General features: G+C 34.1%; 1 protein-coding gene across 1 annotated transcript in view; it reads right to left on the reverse strand.

The window, feature by feature from the left end:
* The window catches only part of LOC109070007 (cGMP-dependent 3',5'-cyclic phosphodiesterase-like), a 114,815-nt gene that overhangs the window by 44,072 nt on the left and 45,743 nt on the right, over positions 1 to 25,000 (reverse strand). Inside the window, exons 3-4 of the mRNA XM_042771741.1 lie at positions 6,812 to 6,901; positions 4,070 to 4,158 (exon numbers count right to left, since the gene is read on the reverse strand). Coding sequence (XP_042627675.1) covers positions 4,070 to 4,158; positions 6,812 to 6,901 — 179 coding nt within the window. The remainder of the gene's footprint in view (positions 1 to 4,069; positions 4,159 to 6,811; positions 6,902 to 25,000) is intronic.

Raw genomic sequence — 25,000 nt, forward strand, 5'->3', positions numbered from 1 at the left:
ATGCAGCAAACATTTTTAAATATCTTAAAAATACTTTGTTGTCTTTAAAGTGTTGATACATTTTTTTTTATTTGTTTAGTAGCCTACATTTGGCCAAAATCTAGAAAAGATGATGCTGTATTGGCTGTGACTAAGCACAGCGGGTTATTGGATCGTTACCAGATCTCTCTTTATTCCTTTTCTTTTTGAGTAAAGAAACGGTGTACTTTATTATTATTATTATTATTATTAGGCAAATTATAGGCAAAGAAAATTGTTTTAAAAAAATAACATTATTAACCGGTATTTCTTCCACCCGAACTGGTTTCGGAACGGTAGTAATATCAGAGGAACGCAGGAACAGAAACGTTAAAATATCGATTCTGCTCGGAGTGAACCGATTGAATTTTTTTTTCTGTTTTCAAGCCCTGCATAAAATTACTAAAGTTTTCTGGCAATTAAAACAAAGCAGAACGATATAAATATTAGATAAAAAAACAGTAACAAAAAATTACATGACATTTTGAATAAGAAAGACTGAAGCGCTACTCCAATACCTTTTGCTTTAAAAACTTAAATAAAAAAATGTAAAAAAAATAAATATATTTGTCAGTGTAACTGATATAAATTTAAGTTAGCTTCTAAAATAAACTTAACTAGTAAAACTTTAAATATAAAAACACAGTAAAATGCATCGAATCAAATCTGAAATTGTGTAATAGAAAAACTGAAATAGTATTTTCTTCTAGAACAAACTGCAATAATCTTTATTTTGTTTACACAACTTAGAAAAGTCACTGTACAAAAACAGTGAAATCCAGGATAAAACGTTTCTGCAAATAATCCAGAGCGTTTCCTCATCTGAGCTCATCATCTGGACCCCGAGCTCGGAAATTCTTTCCTAATATCTCTGTCTGCACATTGATTTGTTTCCCATCCAAGTATTATTGGGTGGTCATCAGGGAACAGTCATTAATGTACCACATGTCCTCATGACGTAATTCTGATATAATTACCAGGACAGCGTACTGACTCACATTACTGATTTTACTCACTATAGTGTGTCAGACAAAAATATAAATATTTTAATTAAATTCTATAATATACGTTAGTAATTATGATATTAGATATAAATATATAATTACAAATTATTATAATATTTTTTATTATTATAATTTATAGATTATTTATTGAATCTATAAATGGGCATTAATATAATTAATAAAATCATATGTAATTTTTAAAGGTTTAATTGTTTAAATATCATAGTTATCTATATCTATATTAAAAGTTGAATATATAAAAAAAAAATAAAAGTTAAAAAAAAATTATATTATATATTATATATATTGAATATATAAATTAGTATTGATACTGTAAATAGTAAAATTATATTTTAATTTTAAATGTTTCTTTGTCACAATGTTGTAAGTTAAACAATAAGTGATAAATATAACTATTATAATTAAATTAAATATAAAACTTTATAATCTATAATATTACATACTATAAATATATAATGAGAAATTATTATAATATATTATAAACTATATATTGAATATAGAAGTTAGTATCGATACTGTAATAATAAAAAAATATTTGAATTTCAAATGTTCAATTGTCAAAATGTCTTAAATTAAATTAATAAATGGTAAATATAACTATTATAATTAAATTATATTATACACTAGAAATTATGAATTATAATATTAGATATTATCAATATATAAAGATGCTCACTGCTGGAGAGATTTCCCCCCCGCTCAAGAACATCTGTTTATCTACAGAAACTCAGCTTTAATAAGTCATCATTTCTGTCAGCAAAAATAACCACATCTTTAAATTTCCAATATAAAAAGTGAGTGATGTTTGCCCAACTTTCTGAGCTGAACAGTCATGAAAATATCATTGTATGGCTCTAATAAGTTACAGTTCCATATATATATATATCAATGATGTAATGATCAACTGGCTGCTCTCCGGATCTGGTTTCCCCGGGCAACCTGAAATAAAACTGTCAATCACTGCAAGCAGCCAATTAATTAGAGAGGAGGAAGAGTGGGCGGGTGCTGTGGATTTGATTGACAGCCTGACATCAGAACCTTCAAATGTGAGGTCAGGATGAGAGATAATGATGCGATCATTTTTAGTCTCGCCATTAAAAGTTTCTGTTGAGCGCACACACACACACTTATACTGAAAAACGGCTTCAGTTTTTGTCAATACTGAACCTTTTTATTGTAGAAAGCCATAAACGTATGATATAGAGAGAGATACGGGAGCAGAGGTCGGGCGTGATTGACGTGTGCCGCTATTCAGAGAGAGAAGAGAAAGGAAAGCGCTGGATTCTGACCTTTCTCACGCAGCACACGAATCAGTCGTTCATCAGGGTCGAGAGTGAAACCGGCGACAGCGACTGACACGATCACAACATGGGTTCATCAGAAGAGACTGACGGGACACGAGGCGTTCAGACACGTCCGGGTCAGAGCATCGACAGTTCATTTGATATAAAACATCTACTATCTCATGCAGAAAACCACAGCTAACACCTCAGACAGACACACACAAGAGCTCTCGCAAGCCACTATATTCACTGTACTCTTCTTTCACGTTCAAACTTGGTGTTATTTTGTGCATACATGTTCTGTCTTTTGTGTAGACAGCAGTGTCGTTATAGCATAATTACCAGCTTTTATTAATATTTTGAATTGGGTTTTATTTTTATATTTTCCATTTTAATTTTAGTTACATTTTTAGTCATTTAATGACTTAATGATGAGATGAAATAAAAAGAAAAAACAATGTTTATATAATTTTTATCAATTTTAATTTCAGCTATAGTTTTAGTTATTGTAGCACATCAAGTTAAAATAAACACAAATAAAAAATGTTGCCTTGGCAACTACCTAAAATAAAATAAGTTTGAAGTTTATTTGTATTTATAGTATTTATACTATAGTATTTATTGTATTTTGTTTTGTTAACTAATAATGCTGCCACATACAGTATTTTGCCTTGTTATAATTAGATTTTTTATTTTTTATTTTATAGTAACAAGATTTTCTATACTTTCAGTTCTAATCTTTAAATCCTTTATTATTATATAATTTTATCTCTCTCATTATTATTATTATTATTATTATTATTATTATTATTATTATTATTATTAACAATGATCTTCACTGTACAATAAAAATCACAGCCTGACATCAGAAATCTGTTGAGCATTTATTTATTTATTTATTTTTAATCTAAAAAAAATGTTTTATAGTATTTGTTTATAGTAGCAAGATTTTTTATGGTTTTAGTTAATAATAATAGTTTTTTTTTTATCTTTAAATAAATCCTTTATTATATCATCTTATCTCTATCATTATTATTATTATTATTAATTAATTAATTATATTTTGTGGACTGGGAGCTTCGTTAAGAGAAATCTGTGAGCATTTTTTATAATTAATTTTATATACAATTTTTAAGAAAATTGTTTTCTGGTATTTGTTTATGGTAACAAACTTTTTTATGGTTTTAGTTAATAATAATAGTATTTTAATCTTTAAATGAATCCTTTATTATATCATCTTATCTCTATTATTATTATTATTAATATTAATAATAATTTTGTAGAGAAACCTGTTGAGCATTTTTTTTTTATTAATTTAATTTTATATAAAATTAAAAAATAATGTTATATAGTATTTGCTTATGGTAACAAATTTTTTATGGTTTTAGTTTTAGTTAACTATAACAGCCCTGCTCCATACATTATTTTGTCTGCTTATTATATATTATTATGTTGTTATTATTTTTTTTATTATTAATGTTGTTTTGTGTGTTATAAGTTTTGAGTGTGTAAGCCAGGAAAGCTCATTCTGATTCAGATTTTTTATTTAATATTTTAAATGCCCCCCCCCCTTTTTTTTTTAACTCTGATGCTTTCTATACAATGAAAGTTATTATTGTTATTTTTTTAACCTCATCCCCTGATGCTTTCTATACAATGAAAGGCTGATAAACAAAATATGTTAATAATCACAGCATTTCTTTGAGCTTTTATTATGACATTAGCATAAGCCCCGCCCCTTACCTGAGCTTGCCCTCTGGCGGCACCTCATGGGGCGGATCCTCACATCGCAGCCGAGACTCCGCCTCCAACAGGTACACGAACACACACTCCTGCAAAACACCAGCGAGAACAACAGCTGAGTCCTTAGAGTCGTGATCCATCATAATTCTGTCAGGCACTGGATTATGTGCAGTAATAAATACGAAACCCGTCTGCAGTCTCTCAGCCTGTCATTCTGCCCTCCGTGAGGTTAATCAATGCAAAGTACCGCCGTCACTCCACAGGCTTCGTTAATCGCTGTGCTGACAGACCGGCGCAACCCTAATTAGACTCCGGCGGCCTGTTACCGTGGCGATCGGATCGCGCGGCGAACTGGATTGGTCCTTTTAATTTGTCAGAAATGTCAAGGGAAGTTTTCGACATGATTCCTCGACTTCTGCTCAGCTCTGTTATAAACCCTAGTGAGCGTCTCGCTGTCTACTTAGGCAGCATGTGAAAGGAACATAATAAGCGATGCTTTATATAGCGCTGAACAAAAATGTGAATCTTCGTGTGAAGCGAACTCAGAAATTATTCAAAGTTTGACTTTTTAATGTGTTGCAAAGTCATAATCACACGTGAAATGATTCAATCTGTCTGTTTTTAATTAAACCACTATTTATCAATCATTTTCAGGAAATGAATTAAATATATAATCGATATTTCTTTCATTTTGAGTTTCAGTTTGAGGGATTGTTCATCAGAAACAAATGGGTATAATGCCGAACATGAAACAGAAATAGCCGCTGAGATCAAACACGCTAAAGCTCGAACGCTCATGCTGTATATTACTAATCCAACTTAATTTATTTATGAATATTAAAAAGACATAACAGGCCATTAACTACATTAAATTATGCTTAAATTAAACATGAAAAATGTCATAAATACAGCATTAAATATGAAACAGAACTGCGAGATGAGTGAGTGAGTGAGTGAGTGAGTGTGTGTGTGTGTGTGTGTGTGTGTGTGTGTGTGTGTGTGATGCTGTCAGCTCCGGTTTGAGGCGTCCTTGAGTGCGTATCGCTGTTGGAAAAATAATCAATAAAGAAACAGCACTCAGATATGACTGGGTCAGTGCATGTGTGTGTGTGTGTGTTTATAGCACTCAAAACACTCCTGAGACGCCAGCAAATGTAACATCAATAAACCCTTCAGGAGAATGCATTTTCCTCTCTCTCTCTCTCTGAAAAGACGCTCAGAATGCTGATGGAGTTCGGAGAGACCTCCGGGTGAATCCGAGTGAGATCTCACCGTACGCACACCCAACATCTGAATGTGATCAGACGGAGCTGGATGATTTTGTCCACTGTGAAATCAAATGATCGCGCGCTTCCTGTCGGTTCGTATTCCACGCACAAACTCTTACTGAACGCAGAGAGAAAACCCAGCCTGGAAAGCGATTGATTGAGCTGCAGGGAGATGTTGGTCACGTCTGAGGGGGGTGTTGAACATAGAAAACATGCTTTTTGAAAACTGAAAAACTAGATATCAAATCAATCAGCAGAATGAAGTTGGAAGCCGACTCAGTGTTTGTTTCGAACACTTACGGTCAATACAATACTAACATGATAAATATTTGACTTTAAACTATGAAGAGTCTGTAATCGTTTGCATGATGAATAACTCAGAATAATAGCAGAAACATACTGTATATAGAGTCTGTTTGGATTTCATGTTGCATTGACACACTATTTTCCTAATTAATGTTGTTCAGTTGCTTTGACGCAATCTTTTTTGTTTAAAGCGCTATATAAATAAAGATGACTTGACTTGACTTGAAGGTTGTCGGCTTTTAATTTAGAAATATTTTAATATTTAAATATTGGACAAACTATGGAATTTTATTCCGCCACAAAATAAATAAATAAAATAATAATAATAATAATAATAATAATAATAATAATAATAATAATAATGGCTTTTTGTTTCTGTTACAAAATAAAAAAGGTTCTTGCAACTTTTTATCTCAAAATTCTGACTTTTTTCCCTTAGGACTGCAAGGTTATCTTAAACTTAAAACATTTGAATTGTGAGATGAAAACTTACAATTGCCTTTATTATATTTTTTATTTTTGCCAATGGTTGAAACAAACTTCCATAACATACACTAGCATTAAACACTTTGGGTTTAGTGAGATTGTTAGAATTTTTTTTTATTCATATATATTTTTTATTCCTCAAGGATGCATTAAATTGATCAAAAGTGACAGTAAAGACATTTGTAATGTTACAGAAGATTTCTATTTCAGATAAATGCTGTTCTTCTGAACTTTCTATTCATCAGTGAATCCTGAAAAATAAAATGTATCACAGTTTCCACAGAAATATTGTGCAGCACAACTGTGTTCAACATTGATAATAATCAGAAATGTTTCTTGAGCAGCAAATCATCATATTAGAATGATTTCTGAAGATCATGTGACACTGAAGACTGCAGTAATGATGCTGAAAATACAGCTGCACATCACAGAAATAAATTACACTTTAACAGATATTCACATAGAAAACAAAACAAAAAAAACTAAAACAAAACCTAATAATTTTTACTGTACTTTCGATCAAATAAATTCAGCCTTGGTGAACAGAAAATACTTTTTTTAAAAACATTAAAAACTCATACTGAGCCCAAACTTTTGATGTGAGTGTGTGTGTGTGTGTGTATGTGTGTGTGTGTGTGTGTGTGTGTGTGTGTGTGTGTGTGTGTGTGTGTGTGTTTCATACCACGTTTGGCAGGACGACTCTGAGCACATCTTTGATGGTCGTCTGAAGGCTGTTGACGTCAACAATGGAGGCCAACTGCAGCAATGCATCCTGGGAAAATAAAAACAGACACGGATAAATAAACAAATAAATCATTTATATTGTCTGCACGCCATCCGAAGGGTCAAAGGTTAATGAATCCTCTGGAAATATAGCTATGATGAGTTTAACCCCGTGCATCTGCAAATGTCACGCCATTAAGGAAATTAATGTCGTCTTTCTTTGAAGCTTCTGGCACATGGATGATCACTCATCTCTCTTTGAAGCTGTTGGGGGGGGGGGTTGACCTTTGACCCCCAGCATGCTGACCCTGTCAGCACGGCTCATTAGCGCATCCACTTAACCCGGGAAATCGATAACGGGAAGAGCCATTAACCAGCGACGGTTGCGAGACACACTGAGAGAGAAACGCTTTTGGCAAATAAGCATTGAATGCATCAGTGGGTTCAATCCTGCGAACTAATTAACTAAAGCTAACGATGCTACAGACTTGTCAGTCATCCAGACATTACTGTAAAACTTCCTGTAATGTTAATTGTTTCCAAAAAGGGGCCTCAGATCACTCATCACAACATCAGATTCATTTCAGCAATTCAGTTCATTCATTGTATCTTAAACGAACTGACTCACAGTTTCATTTGAATCTACTCGACTCACAAATGATTCAAAAAGAACAAACATACAAACAAAAAAATAAAAATACAAAAAAAAAAACAATTTAAAAAAGAAACAAAATCAAAATTAAATAAAACCATATATACAATTTACAATATTTAGTTTGATATGTTTGGTATGTTTTAATTTAGCTTAAGTTTATTTTTTATCAACCAGTGTTGTTATTGTTAACTATTACAGATTAAAACAAACTAAAATAATTTTGAAAAAAAAAAATAATGTGTGTTTGAATAAATTATATATATATATATATATATATATATATATATATATATATATATATATATATAAATGATGAAAATCTAAAAATTTTGTATTAGCAACTAACTGAAACAATTTGAAGTACTAAAATCATTAAAACTTATTAAATAAAAAAATCATTTAAAAAAATGGCTCTAAATGACTCCGATGATCTTCATGTTTGGTGTCAGATACTGAAAATTATAAAACCAGATATACAAAGATAGATTTGGTCATTTATTTAAACAGATAACATGAAATAAAATAAATGTTCTCTGAAATCATTTTTAAAAATTCAAAAATTCTTTTTTATTTTTCTATAAAAAAAAATAAAAAAAATAAACTCTCAAATAAATCATAAAAAAAAATTCTTTTTTTTTTATCATAAAAATATTACTTGAAGTATAAATAAAATAAATAATTCCTATTTTTTTATAAATAAATATATAATAAATTATTTAAAATGTAGAGGTCAATAAGTCAAGAATTTATAATAATAATAATAATAATAATAAAACAGAACTTAATTACTAAAAGTTTAATTAAATTGAAATTGAAAATAGAAACAAAACTAAAATCTAGTTTAAAATATGAACAAAACTATAATAGTACATCAATGATACTAAATAAAACTGGCTTGTAGTTTAAAAAAACTTCCGTTTTGAAAGCAGATTGATGAGAAGTAGACGGATGGATGGATGGAGCAGGTGGAGGACAGTCTCTTTAAACTGCTCATCTCTCCATCTCTGAACTGATGAAAGGAAAACTGCACTCAACCAATTAGTCAGTCAGCATTCTGTGTGCATGTTGGCTTTACTACAGCCGGTTTTTAAGATAATTACAAATAATTATCTCCAATTATGTTCAGAACATTCCAAAAAAAGAAAATGAGTTTGAACTCAAAAATCTCAATTACTAGGACAAACATTTTCATAAGAACAAGTGACGAGAAGGAGAGAGATTTTCAGATGCAGGTGCTTCATCCTGCCGCTCTTCCTCATCCTCCTCTTCCTCTCTCAAATGCTTTAAATCCATCTAAACACACACACACACTCGAGTGGCGAGGCGAGTTGAAGCAGAGAGGCTTCCCTGCAGTTTCTCTCTCTTGTTGGATCATCATTGACGGAAGCAGCAGGGATCAATCCCGCAGCGCTGATCCCACTTTCAATTTTCTGAAGAGGGAATAGCAGAGAGCTTTGTAAAACACACACACACACACACACAAACTCGAGTCAGTTCACACTCGTGTTCATATGTCGCCTGCTATACAGACGACTCGTCAACTACTCTCATCTTTCTCATGTCCACTGAACGTCTGATTCATAGCAAACACAAACTCACATCAGCAATGCAATACAATACCAAAGCAGATGCACACAGCTTAAACTAACATTCCAACATACAGTCTATGTGAAGTTACAGCAAACTTGATTGATTATTTTCAGCATTTAATGTATGTTTAAATTTAAATGTAGTTTTAGTTCAATTATAAATGTATATATATATAAAATATATATATACAGATAATATATACATAAATATGATATATTATATAGAAAAGCCAAAAATGCTGAATATATTATTGTAAATTACGAAGATATAGAATTAAATAAGAATATATAGAAGTAAATCAACACAAACCATTACTTAGCTGCTACTAAATGTTTAATTTGAAAGTACAAAAATTACTAAAGCTACAAAAATTACTAAAGCTATAAAAATACATAAAATTGAAAGTACAAAAATTACTAAAGCTGAAATAAAACAGAATGAAAGCTTTAAGTTTTAAATGTTAAAAACAATAAAACATTTAAAAACATAAAAATGACAATTATCATTAATAAAGATGAATTAAAATATAAAGAATAAATGAAAACTTAAAAAAACTTGCCCACTAACTGAAATAAAATAAGTACTAAATTACTTACTAAAACTATACTGAACTAAAAAAAAATCTAAATAGAAATAAATGACTAAAAATCAAACCAGAATTAAAATGAAAACTGAAAATACCAAATAAAAGCTAATTCGATATATGAAAACATACTATAATAGTTTATATAAATAATATCAACACTGTGATCAACATCAAAGACGGAGGAGAGATTCACACACACTGATGTTGGATTAAAGGTGTAACTGAAGTTCACCTGAGCTGTGAGAATGAGTGAGTGTGTGTGTGTGTGTGTGTGTGTGTGTGTGTGTGTGTGTGTGTGTGTGTGGTGTGTGTGTGTGTGGTGTGTGTGTGTTGGTCAAACTCTGATCACGATTACGCGTGCCTGAACAAACACACACACACACACACTGATCACACATTACACAAGTGATGAACACACACACACACACACACACACACACGTAGTTTACCTTAATGATGCATAACATGTCAGTTGCCTTACATCAAATGCTGAACTATATGAATACATACATGCCAGTGTGTGTTCGAGGTGCAGTAACTAATCACCATATTTTTAATCACCTTTTTGCTTCACAAATGAACTCGTTCTCTGATATGCTGGTGTTTTTTCTGCTCTGCTCTCGTTCTCTCTCAATCAGAATCATTCATCCCAGCGTAACATCTTTCCTTCAGGGCATCATACAGATCTCTACCTCTGATATCCGTCCATCCACTCGTTCTGTGTCAGAAATGTCAAGCGCCTCCCAAGAGACTTTCATCATGAAACCCCATCAGCCCCCGTGTCATGTTAACATCCCTCCATCTTTACCTTTACCTCCCTCTCTGACGACAAGCCATGACACACACACACACACACACACACAGAAGACCAAGGTTTACAACAACACCACACACCCAAGTACACACACACACACACACACACACAGAAGACCAAGGTTTACATAATCAGAGACCTGTGTGTGTTTGACCAGAAACACACTCTACACAAATGCACACGTCCTTGACCAACACACTAAACGTGTTCTTGTGTTCCTGTGAAACTTCAGTACTCAAGACATTAAACCAGGTGTGTTATTAGTCAGGTAGCTGCTGTAAACATGCCCACAGTTTAACTAAGTTTTACTCACGAACTTAAATTTTCTTCAAACTTTGCTCTGGTATGAAAGTATTTGATCAGAAAAAGGAAATTAACTGTAGACGAAAGCTAATGCTGCTGTAGGGAGCCTTGCAGCAATGCTGAGGATGCAACATGCATTTGCATTGCTTATGAATTTGCACACAGACACATTAAGTAACGCAATGGAACGTGAAATCAAGCTTGTGTAGCTGTAAGCATATGTGTTCATGTACCTGAGGAAAGACATTGCAGGCAAAAACATTGTTCTTTTTCATGCACTTTCTTCTTTTTGGAAAGAATAACAAATTCAAACCAATACATCCAAAAATTATTAATTATTTTATTACACTATCTATTTGCGCTTTAAGATTTCAGTTACAATATATATCATTAAAAAAAACATTTCTCTACTTCAGCAGCACTCACATACACCAAAACTTAGAGTTTTATTCCAATCTATATTCTGAAGGTTTTTACTGAAGGGTTTGTTGATATATCATTCACATTGATTTATATAACATTTTGTTCCAAAAAACATGGCGAAAATGCTCATTTTTAAAGGCGGTGAGTTTGTTTCTCCACTTCAGCAGCACTTACATACACCAAAACTTAGAGTTTTATTTCTATCAATATACTGAAGGTTTTTACTGAAGGGTTTGTTCATATATCATTTACACTGATTTATACAACATTTTATTCCTAAAAACGTGGCGAAAATGTGTTTTGTTTATTTTTTTCCTGGCTGTTGACAGTATTTTCCGATTTATGGAGTGATAAAAAGACAAATCTAAAATCCCCACAGTAAAAGCCTTTGACTCTAATATGTCAACAAAATCAAACATGAATTTTAAACCTGGCTTTATCCAAACTTCAGATTTATTCTTCGGAAATGTATGTAACTTAGTGCAAATTTAATTCGATAACGTGTTATTTTCATATCTAAACATAACACTTCAGAAAACTTGTAAAACAAAAAAGTTTGTAATGTAATCAATCATCTGGAGAAGTATAGTAATATATCTGTGATGTTTTATCCTATTCACCTGCAGTGTCTTGCCTTGAGTGTGTTTCCTAAAGGTGAAGTGTGTTTACTAAAGGCATTTGACCGTATTCTCTAGAATAAAACCCCTCTCATCTGTTTAATCCAGTGTCTGACGCTCTAAATAACTTTCCTTTCTTCCAGATGCGGGATAAATCTCTCTCACACTTACACTGATCTCAGTTTGCGGTCTAAGAGCTTTATTACCCACAAGCCCTCTGGGGCTGAGGTCAAGTTGTCTTATTTTAGCTTTTCAAATTAAGCAAAAGCATAAAATCAGGAGCGCAGAGAGACCTTTAACATTTAAATACTGCAGCTCTTCATAAATCCTGCCACTTGAAATATGCAAATACAATGCATTTTTAAAGTATTGAAATTACTTATAATACACTTTATACATAGTTGTATGAATAATCCAAAAACACTTTAACTCTGTAATATATTCCAATACTTCATAAATTATTCATAGTTTCACCTTTAAATCTGATTTTACATGCTATGTCATAAAAAGTAGATTGTCCTGGATGCTGATTGGTTAACCCTATGTTTCAGTGAATTAATATCTTTATAATGTAGGCCTAATTAAACAAAGAAAAAGAAACTTGCTCAAATTGTTGCTATATCTGTTTGAAGCGTCATGAATGCATAATGAGAATTATTAATTTATAAAGGTGAATTCCAATTTCCACATACATGATAAAGTGTATGTACATTAAATTAACATATATATTATGCTCATGCATCAAACTGTGAGTATTTCTGCCTGAATGACAGAACATGAGATGAGTTACTGTTCAAACATCACAAATGAACTTTAAAAACAGAAAGAGAATTTTCTAGAGAGAGAGAGAGATGCTTGTGCAGATTCTGATGAGCTGATGTTTGTGTCGAAATGATTCAAGCTCTTCTGATTGGTTCGATTAATTTCAGCATATTAAACATGCTGTGATTCACGGATGATTAATGAATGCAAGCATCGGTCCCTGAGATCATCAGAAGTGCTGTGAGCTCTGTCAAAGGTTTTCACTTCTTATTTTTGAGGATCAGTTCTCTTGTTCTGTCTGCTTTGCTGGTCTCATTTTTAGCTCTCTCTTTCTCAGCGAACACTTTGTCAACCTGACATTATGAAAACATGATTCACACTTTAAATTTAATATGAGTCTCATAAGCTACTGAAAGCCTGAGGGTCCCATAAACACCCTCCTGTTTCTGCATCTGTCATCAGGCTGAAAACAGATATCATATTGTGTTCATCAGATAATACAATTATTATACTAGTCTACTTATCATAATTACATCTAAAATGTATGAATAAATATCAAATAAATAGTACAATAATAAAGCTAAAAATTTAGAAAAATGTTAAACATAAAATATAATATTATACTATATACACAGGGTAATCAATACACAGGTTACATCAAACATATAAATAAATATTCAATTATTTAAAATAAAAATTTAGTAGAATATTAAATCATAAAATTAATATACAAACTAAATATATTTTGTTATTATACCATATACATGGGCTAATTGTATATCAAAAGCATAAATAAATATTTAAAATTAAATAAAAATAATAATGTAAAACAAAAAATGATGAAGCAACAGTTTGAGGAGAATCTTCCTGATCAAGTAAGTTAAAGTTAGTTAAACTATTGACATTAATATCTAGCTACTTGAATAATGATCAGTATTATTTTGTCACTTTAGTATCACTTTTGAAGTAGCTTATACTTTTATATTTTCTATTTACATTTTAATTTTGGTAACAGTTTTAGTAATTTTGTTTAATGTTTTTTTAATATGGATATAAAGCACCCCCCCTCCCCCTTATCTTTGTTTTTAACTAAACTAAATGAAAATGAGCAATGTTTCTGCTCATTAAGCAACTAGCTGAAATAAAATTTAAGTTTTTTTATGTTTTGTTGATTTCTGTTAACATTTATTTTATTTCAGTTAACAAACTATTGTTTTATGGTTCAATGGCATATGAAGGAAACTCAATCATGCCCTTGACAGGGTAACACACAAACTCGTTAAGTCCGTACAATAGGACCATTTGGTCAAGCATTTCCATCTCCACTAGTCTAATAGTTCTGGCTTTAACAGCAAAACTTCAGCAAGCTGGGGAAAAAAAGCTAGAATAAATCAGATCCGCAGGACTCAAGTGGCCATTTAGCTGAAGCAGGTCAGAAAATGAAGCTGATCTGAGAACAGCAGCAGTGCGGCACTCGCAATTACAGGGCACAGGGTTGCCAGATTCCCTGCTGCGGAAAATCCCTCATAAGAGGCGGATTAATGGTGTTTGTGACAGGAGGAGAGAGTGAGGGGGAGTCTGGTCTGGAGAGAAAAGGAATAAAGGATGAAAAGGACAACGAGATGAAAGGGTGGAAGGGAGAATCATAAAGACGCATGCAAATAAAGCAGTGAGTGGACGATTACAGCTGATGAGATGATGAAAACCTGCAAAGCTGGTTAACATTTGTTTTGCTCTTGATGTGTAATGCAGGAGCGTAAATAATGTGAAGTGCATATGTGAGGATATCAGGGCCATAGGTTGGTGTGTGTGTGTGTGTGTGTGTGTGTGTGTGTGTGTGCGTTTAATACTGGAGGTCCATTATTGAGTCCAGCTGAGTTGATTAACCTTTCTAACTCATTTACATTACAGAAATGTCAAAGGAAAGACCAAACAAACATTCACACAATCATATCACATTCATGCATGCACCTGTGACACACACACACACAAACACACACAGACAGTCTCAGGAGTCTGTGTTTTCCCTTTATCCTGTAAAATGACTGGACATAATGATGAGAATGATGGAAATGTGCTTGTGTGTAATTGCTCAGAGAAAATATAAAGCACTTTTCATCAGAATCAGATAATCTGTAGCGTACAGCTGCTCCAATCATGTGCAACATTTCTCATAAAACACCTGACAACAGTATTTATTTTTATACCTTAACTAACAGAGTGAACAAGAGAGATAGACAGAGAGAGAGCGTGCTAATCACTGTTTCTTGTGCCTACACAACCCACACACTCAGATGAGAATAATACACACACACACAGAGCACAGCAAACAAGCCCCATTTATATGTATGCTACATACTCAAATCTTGATTTTACATGGCAAGAGCCTAGTTTCAGACCCCTGATGTGTTAACCTTAAACGTGTGAAACATTGTCTCCGTTATAATCTGTTAAAACAGCAAAAACATGTTCAATAAACTGTGATTTTAAATGTGATTTTATACATCAGCTTCACTAACTGCATTACTTTCTTCAGGTCTAACAGTCTAGTTTGACTTGTGATGGTGTTTGGTATTTGTTCACTGCGGCCGGTCGGTGTTCAGAGGTTCTGGCTGTTATTCCAACAGCGCTGCCTCCCCAGTCGCCATAGAAACACTGGAGACACATGCACTGTAGAATACAGCCAGACCAAACTACAGCCGCACTACTGACATCAATCACATACAGCCCAGCTACTGCCATGTTCATCTACAGCCCGACTACTGATGCCATTAATTTACATCTGGACTTCTGATGACATTAAACTACAGCCTACTGACAAGTTAAACTACTGGGGAAGTTGTGGCCTAATGGTTAGAGAGTTTGACTCCTAACCCTAAGGTTGTGGGTTTGAGTCTCGGGCCGGCAATACCACGACTGAGCTGCCCTTGAGCAAGGCACCGAACCCCCAACTGCTCCCCGGGCACCGCAGCATAAATGATGCTCACTGCTCCGGGTGTGTGTTCACGTTGTGTGTGTGTGTGTTCACTGCTGTGTTTGTGCACTTTGGATGGGTTAAATGCAGAGCACAAATTCTGAGTATGGATCACCATACTTGGGTGTATGTCATGTCACTTACAACTGAACTACTGACTCTTTTAAAGTACACCTTGACTTTTGATGACATTTAACTACAACCAAACCACTGACATTTTTTAATTACACTTGGATTTCTGATGACATGAATCTAGAGCCAAACTACTGATGCCATTCACATACAGCCTGACTACTGACAAGTTAAACTGCAGCTAAACTACTGACACTGTTAAAGTACACCTGGACTTCTGATGACGTTAAACTACAGTCAAACTACTGACACTGTTAAAATACACCTGGACTTCTGATGACGTTAAACTACAACAGTCCAGACACACCTGGACTTCTGATTACACTCAGATAAACAAAAACAACTAACAAAAATCAAAACAAACCACAAATTCTCAAATACACCAAAACTCACCAAGATGTTGAACTACAACCGAACTACTGACACATTTCAAATACACCTGAACTTCTGATGATTTTAAACTACAGTCGAACTACTGACACTGTTAAAATACACCTGGACTTCTGATGACGTTAAACTACAGTCAAACTACTGACACATTTCAAATACACCTGAACTTCTGATGACGTTAAACTACAGTCAAACTACTGACACATTTCAAATACACCTGGACTTCTGATGACGTTAAACTACAGTCAGACTACTGACACTGTTAAAATACACCTGGACTTCTGATGATACTGAACTACAACCAAACTACTGACACTGTTAAAATACACCTGGACTTCTGATGACGTTAAACTACAGTCAGACTACTGACACTGTTAAAATACACCTGGACTTCTGATGACGTTAAACTACAGACAGACTACTGACACATTTCAAATACACCTGGACTTCTGATGACACAAAACAAAACCCGAAACCTACTGACACATTTCAAATATACCTGGACTTCTGATGACGTTAAACTTCACCGAAAGTACTGATATTATTGATGTACAGCCCGACTTCCGCCCAACTAATGACACTGTTAAAATACACCTGAACTTCTGATGATGTTAAACTACAGTTGAACTACTGACACTGTTAAAATACACCTGGACTTCTGATGACGTTAAACTACAGTCGAACTACTGACACTGTTAAAATACACCTGGACTTCTGATGACATTAAACTACAGTCGAACTACTGACACTGTTAAAATACACCTGGACTTCTGATGATACTTAAACTACAGCCAGACTACTGACACTGTGTTAAAATACAACTGGACTTCTGATGACGTTAAACTACAGACAGACTACTGACACTGTTAAAATACACCTGGACTTCTGATGACGTTAAACTACAGAGTCGAACTACTGACACTGTTTAAAATACCCTGGACTTATGATGATACCTGAACTACAGAAAACTAACTGACACATTCAAATACAACCTGGACTTCTGATGATGTTAACTACAGTCAGAACTACTGACACTGTTAAAATTACACCTGAACTTTCTGATGACGTTAAACTACAGTCAGACTACTGACACTGTTAAAATACACCTGGACTTCTGATGACGTTAAACTACAGACAGACTACTGACACTGTTAAAATACAACTGGACTTCTGATGACGTTAAACTACAGACAGACTACTGACACTGTTAAAATACACCTGGACTTCTGATGACGTTAAACTACAGACAGACTACTGACACATTTCAAATACACCTGGACTTCTGATGACGTTAAACTACAGTCGACCTACTGACACTGTTAAAATACACCTGGACTTCTGATGATATTGAACTAAACTGAACTACTGACACTGTTAAAATACACCTGGACTTCTGATGATATTGAACTACAACCGAACTACTGACACATTTCAAATACACCTGGACTTCTGATGATGTTAAACTACACCCAAAGTACTGATATTATTGATGTACAGCCCAACTCCCAAATTCTGCCCAACTAATGACACTGTTAAAGTACACCTGGACTTCTGATGATGTTACACTACCTCTACTGCAATCTTATTCTTAATCTTACATAATAAATCTGACTTACAAACTTTGCACCCATGCCGTACATACTAATGTATTCTGCTTATTTATTAAATATTGTTAATATTATTCCTCTTTTTATCTCTTTTCTATCTCTCAACTTCGAATCAATCAATTCAATCTAGTGTATAAAGACAAACTAATATTACAATTTGAATTAAAGCCAGAGCTCAGCAGAAATTTTAGATTAAAAGCCAAGATTATGAAACACAGAAGCATTTCTCCATCTGTCTCCCTGTGTCACAAACACACACATTTACACGGAGCCGTCCAGTTTACAAAGTTTTAAAATATCACATGCACATCACATATCATGCATTGCTTTAATGCAAATAATAAAAATGCAAACTTTTGTTAGTGCATGAATGTTGTGCATCCTTCATTTTAAGAACAGCACAAGAGAAAGTGAGACATCCATCATCCGATTCTCCTTCCATTACACACACAAACACACCTGTCTCTCTTCATCTGTCAATCTGTGTCTGTCTGTCCCACAGCGGCCCTCAGGTGCATTTCAAGTGTGTGGTCTGGCAAGTGTCTCGTGTGTGTGTGTGTGTGTGTGTCGTGTGGGTGTGTGTGTGTGTGTGTGTGTGTGTGTGTGTGTGTGTGAGAATGTGGGTTCATGCAGTGCATCAAAGAAAGAAAAACCCTCCATAAGTTTGTGTACCCACTCTGGTGTGAAAACAGCGAATCGAAGCGGGTATGTAATGTGTAGTTGCCATGGCGATGAAGGACATGACGACCTTCGCCACTCGTTAGCGTGCACAGAACAAACGCTAATTAATGAAAGGAGCGAGAAACGGACAGATCCTGACAGCAGAACACACGAAAACACCCAGAGAAACAATAAATAATTGGATCTTAGAAAGTTTCTCTGAAATTTCTCAGAAAACTTTGAGAGAAAGGTGTGGAAAGACAGACAGACAGACAGACAGACAGAGAGAGCGAGAGAAAGAAAGTCAAAGAGAAACAGAGAAAGGATATTTCAATTAAATGTAACAGCGTATCTAAATTGTTCTGGAATGACAGAGCAGAATTCAATCTCTGATAAATGAGGGAGCAGACATGAGGAGAATGTGAATGAAAGAGAGACAAAAGACTGAGAACGCCGGCAGAAACAGAGACAGACAGACGTGTGTTTCTGAAAGAAGTCTCTTCTGCTCATCCAGGCTGCATTTATTCGATCAAAGATACAGTAAAAACAATGAATTATTATTACAATTTAAAACAGCTGTAATCTGTTAAAGTGTAATTTATTTCTGTGATGCGCAGCTGTATTTTCAGCATCATTACTCCAGTCTTCAGTGTCACATGATCTTCAGAAATCATTCTAATATGATGATTTGCTGCTCAAGAAACACTTCTGATTATTATCAATGGTTGAAACAATAGTACTTTAAAGAGAGAGAGAGTGAGTGAGAGGGAGATGTTGAATTGATAGTACTTTAAAGAGAGAGAGAGTGAGTGAAAAGTACATTAAAAATAGATGGATGGATGGATGGATGGACAGGACAGATAGAAACCGGCCTTTTCATGCATGATAGTACTTTAAAGAGAGAGAGAGTGAGAGAGAGAGAGATGTTGAATTGTTCTACTTTTTAAATGTATATACATGCATGTTTTTGTTGCATATATATCTGTTCTAGATTCAATGTAAACACTATGCTTTGGCAATACATTGTAACAATTGTCATGCCAATAAAGCACATATTGAAGCATTGAAATTGAGATTGAAGAGAGAGAGAGAGCGAGAGAGAGAGAGAGAGATGTAAGAACTTTAAGGTTGGTGTGGGTGGTTAAAAACTTTTTCTTTCTGCGCCTTTCATCACTATGTTGGTTTGTGTGGGTTAAAAAAAACTTCTTCCTTCTCCTCTCATCAATCACTATGGCAATGGAAGCGGTTTTGTGGTGCTGGAAGGTGAAAGTTTTTATGCTCTTGTACAGGTGCGCGCACACACACACACACACACACACACTTCAGCTGATCTCATAGTGAGAGCATCTCTCAGTAAAGGTGTGAGTGAGTTAACAAGTCTGCAGTTTCCTGAGCGAATCTGACAAAACAAATCATGTTTTACACAAGAGTGAGTTCAGTGTGATGAGATCCGAATACTGGATTCTGCAGAATAATACAAAGATACACACACACACACACACACATGCATGCATGTGACGACATGCTGTAGCGTCAAACACATCAGCTAATGGAGGAGAAGAACAATCGAGTGATGAGATCAACACACACTCACACACACACACACACACACACACACACACACACACAAAACAAACATTCATCACTTACACACACACACACACACACACACACTCACTCACTCACTCACACACACAAATCACTCACCACAACACACTTCACTCACTCACGCAACACTCTCACACCACACACACACACACAACACTCACTCACACACACACACCACACACTCACTCACACTCACTCACTCACGGAAGCACTCACTCCCTTCACTCACACACACACACACACACACCACACACAACACACCCACACACACACACCAACACACACACACACCTCACACACACACACACACACACACAACACACACACACACACACACTGCAACACACACACACACACACACACAAACACACACACACACACACACACACCACACACACTCACTCACTCACTCTCACTCACACACACACACTCACACACACACACACACACACACACACACACTCAACGTCCACAACACACACACGCACACTAACTCACTCCTCACTCACCACTCACTCACTCTCTCTCACACACACACACACACACACACACTCTCGCTCAAACACACACACAACACACACTCACACACACACACACCACACACACACACCACTCACTCCCACTCTCTCTCACACACACACAAACACATACTCACTCGCACTCACACACACACATACCATACACACACTTTACAAACACACACAACTTCTCCTCTCTCTCTCTCCTCTCACACACACAACACTCACTCACTCACTCACTCACTCACTCACTCACCACCTACAACACCTTCACCTCACTCAAACACACACACACACACACACACACACACACTCACAACACACAGACACAACACACCACACACACACACACAACTACCAAACACACACATACACACACGGTTGTTCTGTATCCTCCAAAAAAGATGGACAATCATCTATCACTCATCAATGACCTCACACAAAAAAACATTATGTATAGCAAACCCAACAAAATCCTCAAGGGACGAAGAGGATAGTGTGTGTGTGTGTGTGTGTGTGTGTGTGTGTGTGTGTGTGTGTGTGTGTGTGTGTGTGTGTGAAAGGTCATCACTACCCTCATTGACTTCTAGCTTTTAAGCTAATTGGAAGGAAAACACACACACACGCACACACACACAGATGCACTGTATATCTCTAAAGACTGATGTTCACCCCTGGGGAGAAAAACGCAGCTAAGAAAACGTCTTCTGACTGGGATAATGGACGACCTGTGTATGTGTGTGTGTGTGTGTGTGTGAGAGAGAGAGAGAGAGAGCTTGTTCTCGGGGCTAAAAGTGACCTTGCTGTGTTCTTACAGATAAAAATACAATGTCTGGCAAACACACACACACACACACACACACACACCCATAGCTGTGGCGACACTGAAATGACCTGCAGAGCAAACACAGATGTTTTTCTCCTGCAGATGCAGTGCTGCTGCTGTGTTTGTTGAGGAGACTCTGCTGATTCTTCACTCACTGATTCAGACACACTTTCATTTTCACCTGCTGGAGCAGAAAGCAGTGAGAACCCCACAGACGCACTGCAGGAGCGACCCGTCGTCACTAACAGATGGTGCACTAACAAAAACAAACACCCTGCTATTATAAAAATACCACATAAAAAATAAACACTACAATAATATTAAAAGCACAAAAATAAAAATAATATAACTCAGTTACACAACAAAATCAAACAAATAAATGGCTCACAACTTAAAAATTTAAAAATTCTATTTATAATTTATTAAATTCTATTTTGTAAATGCTATTTATTTATTAAGTTAAAGTTTCAAACATTGTTTTGATGAATTCTGTTGACATAGAGTTATAATATTGATCATTACATTAACTTAATAATGTGTGAAATTTAATATGATACTTCTGAGTTGTTTGATATTTGGTAGTAACTTAAAAAAATATATTTTTTGAGTAATCAACTTAATAATTTCTGTTTATTGTATAAATAAAGTTCTCACTAGTTTGTTGGTCGAACATTATTTTATTAAAAGCTTTGCAATGTTTTTATTTATTTATTTTGTGGAGCCAAGACATTTGTTTTTAAAGTATATAATTCAGTTTCATGGTATTTATATGTTAATAATTATTTTATATAAACGCAATACAAATTGTATATTTATATGTTGCGTTAATATTTACATTTATGCAATTGGCAAACACTTTTATTTAAAGTCATTTACATTGCATTCAAGGTTAAATAAATTGTAGTAATTTAACAAAATTGTTGGAATAACTTTTTTTTCTTTTTTGAGTAAACTTAATTTTCTTGAGTAATCAAAAAATGTGTTTATTCTACAAATAAAGTTCATTAGATTTCATGATTTCATTCGAAGTTTTCATAACTGAAAGATGTTTTGTATTAATTTTTTGTCAAGCAAAAATGTTTTTAAAGTATATCATTCAGTTTCATGATATTTATATTTACATACATAAAATATGAATTATATATACTGTATATATATATATACACATGCATTTGGCAGGTATTTTATTTAAAGCATAAATAAGGTCAAATAAGTTAAATTGTTGGAACTTTTTTTTAATTAATCTTTTTTTCTTCTTTTTATTTGAGTTTTTTTTTTTTTTTTGAGTCATTAATAAAATTGTGTTTATTCTACAAGTTGAGTTCCTGTAACTCAATGTAGTTTGTTAGTTTAACATAATTAAATTAGAAATTGTTTTGCATACATTTTTCTGATACATCACTCAGTTCAGGGTCTTTATTTTCATGCATTTTTGCAGAAAACTTTTATCCAATGCCAGTTTGCATTGTTCAATGCATTTTGATCAATATTTGTTTGCCATCAATGGGAACGATCGAACCTCTGATCTATGTTTGAGGGTACAGGAATGGCTATATACCAAAGTTTTTTTTCTGTAAGCGTGATCCCTTTAAAACTCCAGATTAATCCAAGAAAACCAGAAGATAAAGAGATAAAATAAACAGACGGTTTCAAGCATTCTGTTTCTGGCATCTGGAAAACGCTCCGATATAAATCCCACTGAAGTATTTCTGCTCCGGATCAGAGAGGAAACGTACACCGGTAAAACATCAATTACCACGGTAAGCCCTCGCAGAAAAACAGAGCGTTGCTCCGGAGCAGAGAAGAGCTTTCTGGAAAAAAGACACCGAAAAGAGAAACCCGACGTCCCGAGTCTGTGATCTCATGAGGAATATTGCCTTTCCTTGTGTTTTGCACTGAATCAGACGGACGAAGCGAAACTAAATCCCATCCTTCAAACGAATGTCAACGAGAAAATCTAAATGAACGACGACTTCTGTGATGAAAACCTTTTGCAAGTTCTGTGAGGGATGATTCTTGCATTTATATTTTTATTCTCTGGATCGGATCAGTCTGATCCAGAGATTTGGAAACAGCGTTCACCCAATCTGTCTGTCCGAAAGAAGAATTCACTGATTACTGCAGGAGATCATCATTTCCCAATCAAAAAACTCTCACATTAACCTGAAAGATCAGAATACGGGGTGAAATGACCGAAAAACAAAAAATCTGTCTTTACTTTGTAGAGCGGACGTGAAATATGATCAAAAAACCAACCATCGTGATGTCTGTGAATTCAATTACTGCATCATCCAATGAATCTCACATAAATTAACCGAAGATCAGCATCAGAATTTACCACTGTCTTTAAAATCCTCTAAATTGAAAAAAACAGCACGCTTGAATTATTCATTTACACTTAATAAAAAACAAACCGCATGCTTTATCCTTCATTTAATTGTTGTCTTCAAATGTCACAGAATGGACAGATTTCATTTTAATTTTGGACAGTATGAAATTTAGTGAGGAAAGTTTTGAAAAATGTTGAAAAAAATGAAAGCTAAATATTATTATAAAAAAAATTCTCAAACTACAATTACAATAGAAACCTAAAATATAAAAATAAAAAATTATTCAAAAATATTAATAAAAAAAACTATAATAGTATATAAATAATACTAAAATAACAAAGGCCCACATCCAGGGTTATCATTTACTAAAACTATAAAAAAATAAAAAAAAAACAAGCAAGCAAACAAAAAAACACATGAAATTGAAACTTCAAATAAAATAAACATTAGATGAAATAAAAAAAATAAAAAATAAAAAATTCAAATAAAAAAAAATTATTTCAAAAACTAAAACTGAAATAAAAATATTTAAAAAAAAATAATCATAAAAAAAAATATTTTTAAAATGATTAAAATGTTAAATAGTAATATTACATTAAAAAAAAATTTGTTAAATGATTAAAATGTAATCAATAAAATAGTATTATTACTGAAATAATACAACTTTACCATTAAAACAAAAATGGAAAATATCAAACCAAAAAAATAAAAAGTAAAAAAAAGGTCCAAACTTTTAATAACTTTAATATTATATTCTATGATACGCTGTTACACACACACAGACAGAAGTGTTTCTGTATTCTCACTGACGGGTTCATCACTCATCACATGTTTCTCTAATCTTTCTCTTTCTGCTCTTCTGCTTTTAATATACAAGGGCGTGTGTCGATGATCAACGATCAGACTGTCCTCTTTCTGTTCCTCCTCCATTATTAAACCCCAGGCTCTGTCTGTCTGTCAGTCATCCAAGAAAGTAAAAGAAACAAACCAACACTTGCAAATGAACGATAAAATGACTGATGGATAAAAACAGAAATATTGTGTCTTACCTTCAGATGGAGCAGGAGGCAGGCCAAAGAAACACACACACACACAGAGAGAGAGAGAGAGAGAAAAATAAAAACACAGAGAGAGAGAGAGAGAGAGAGAGAGAGAGCAGTAAATACTTCAGTTTTGCTTGAGGATGGGCTCTTATGACAACAACCATCCAAAACAACCTAGCAACAACCACCAATCACCCTAGCAACCATAAAACTCAAGTGTCACATGCGACAGACGGACACTTCTGTGATTTGCTGCTGGAGTGTTGAACAACATCATCACCACCGATAAAACACACAATATAACAACATA

This window comes from Cyprinus carpio, chromosome A15, assembly GCF_018340385.1.
Source record: "Cyprinus carpio isolate SPL01 chromosome A15, ASM1834038v1, whole genome shotgun sequence".
Taxonomy (NCBI): domain Eukaryota; kingdom Metazoa; phylum Chordata; class Actinopteri; order Cypriniformes; family Cyprinidae; genus Cyprinus; species Cyprinus carpio.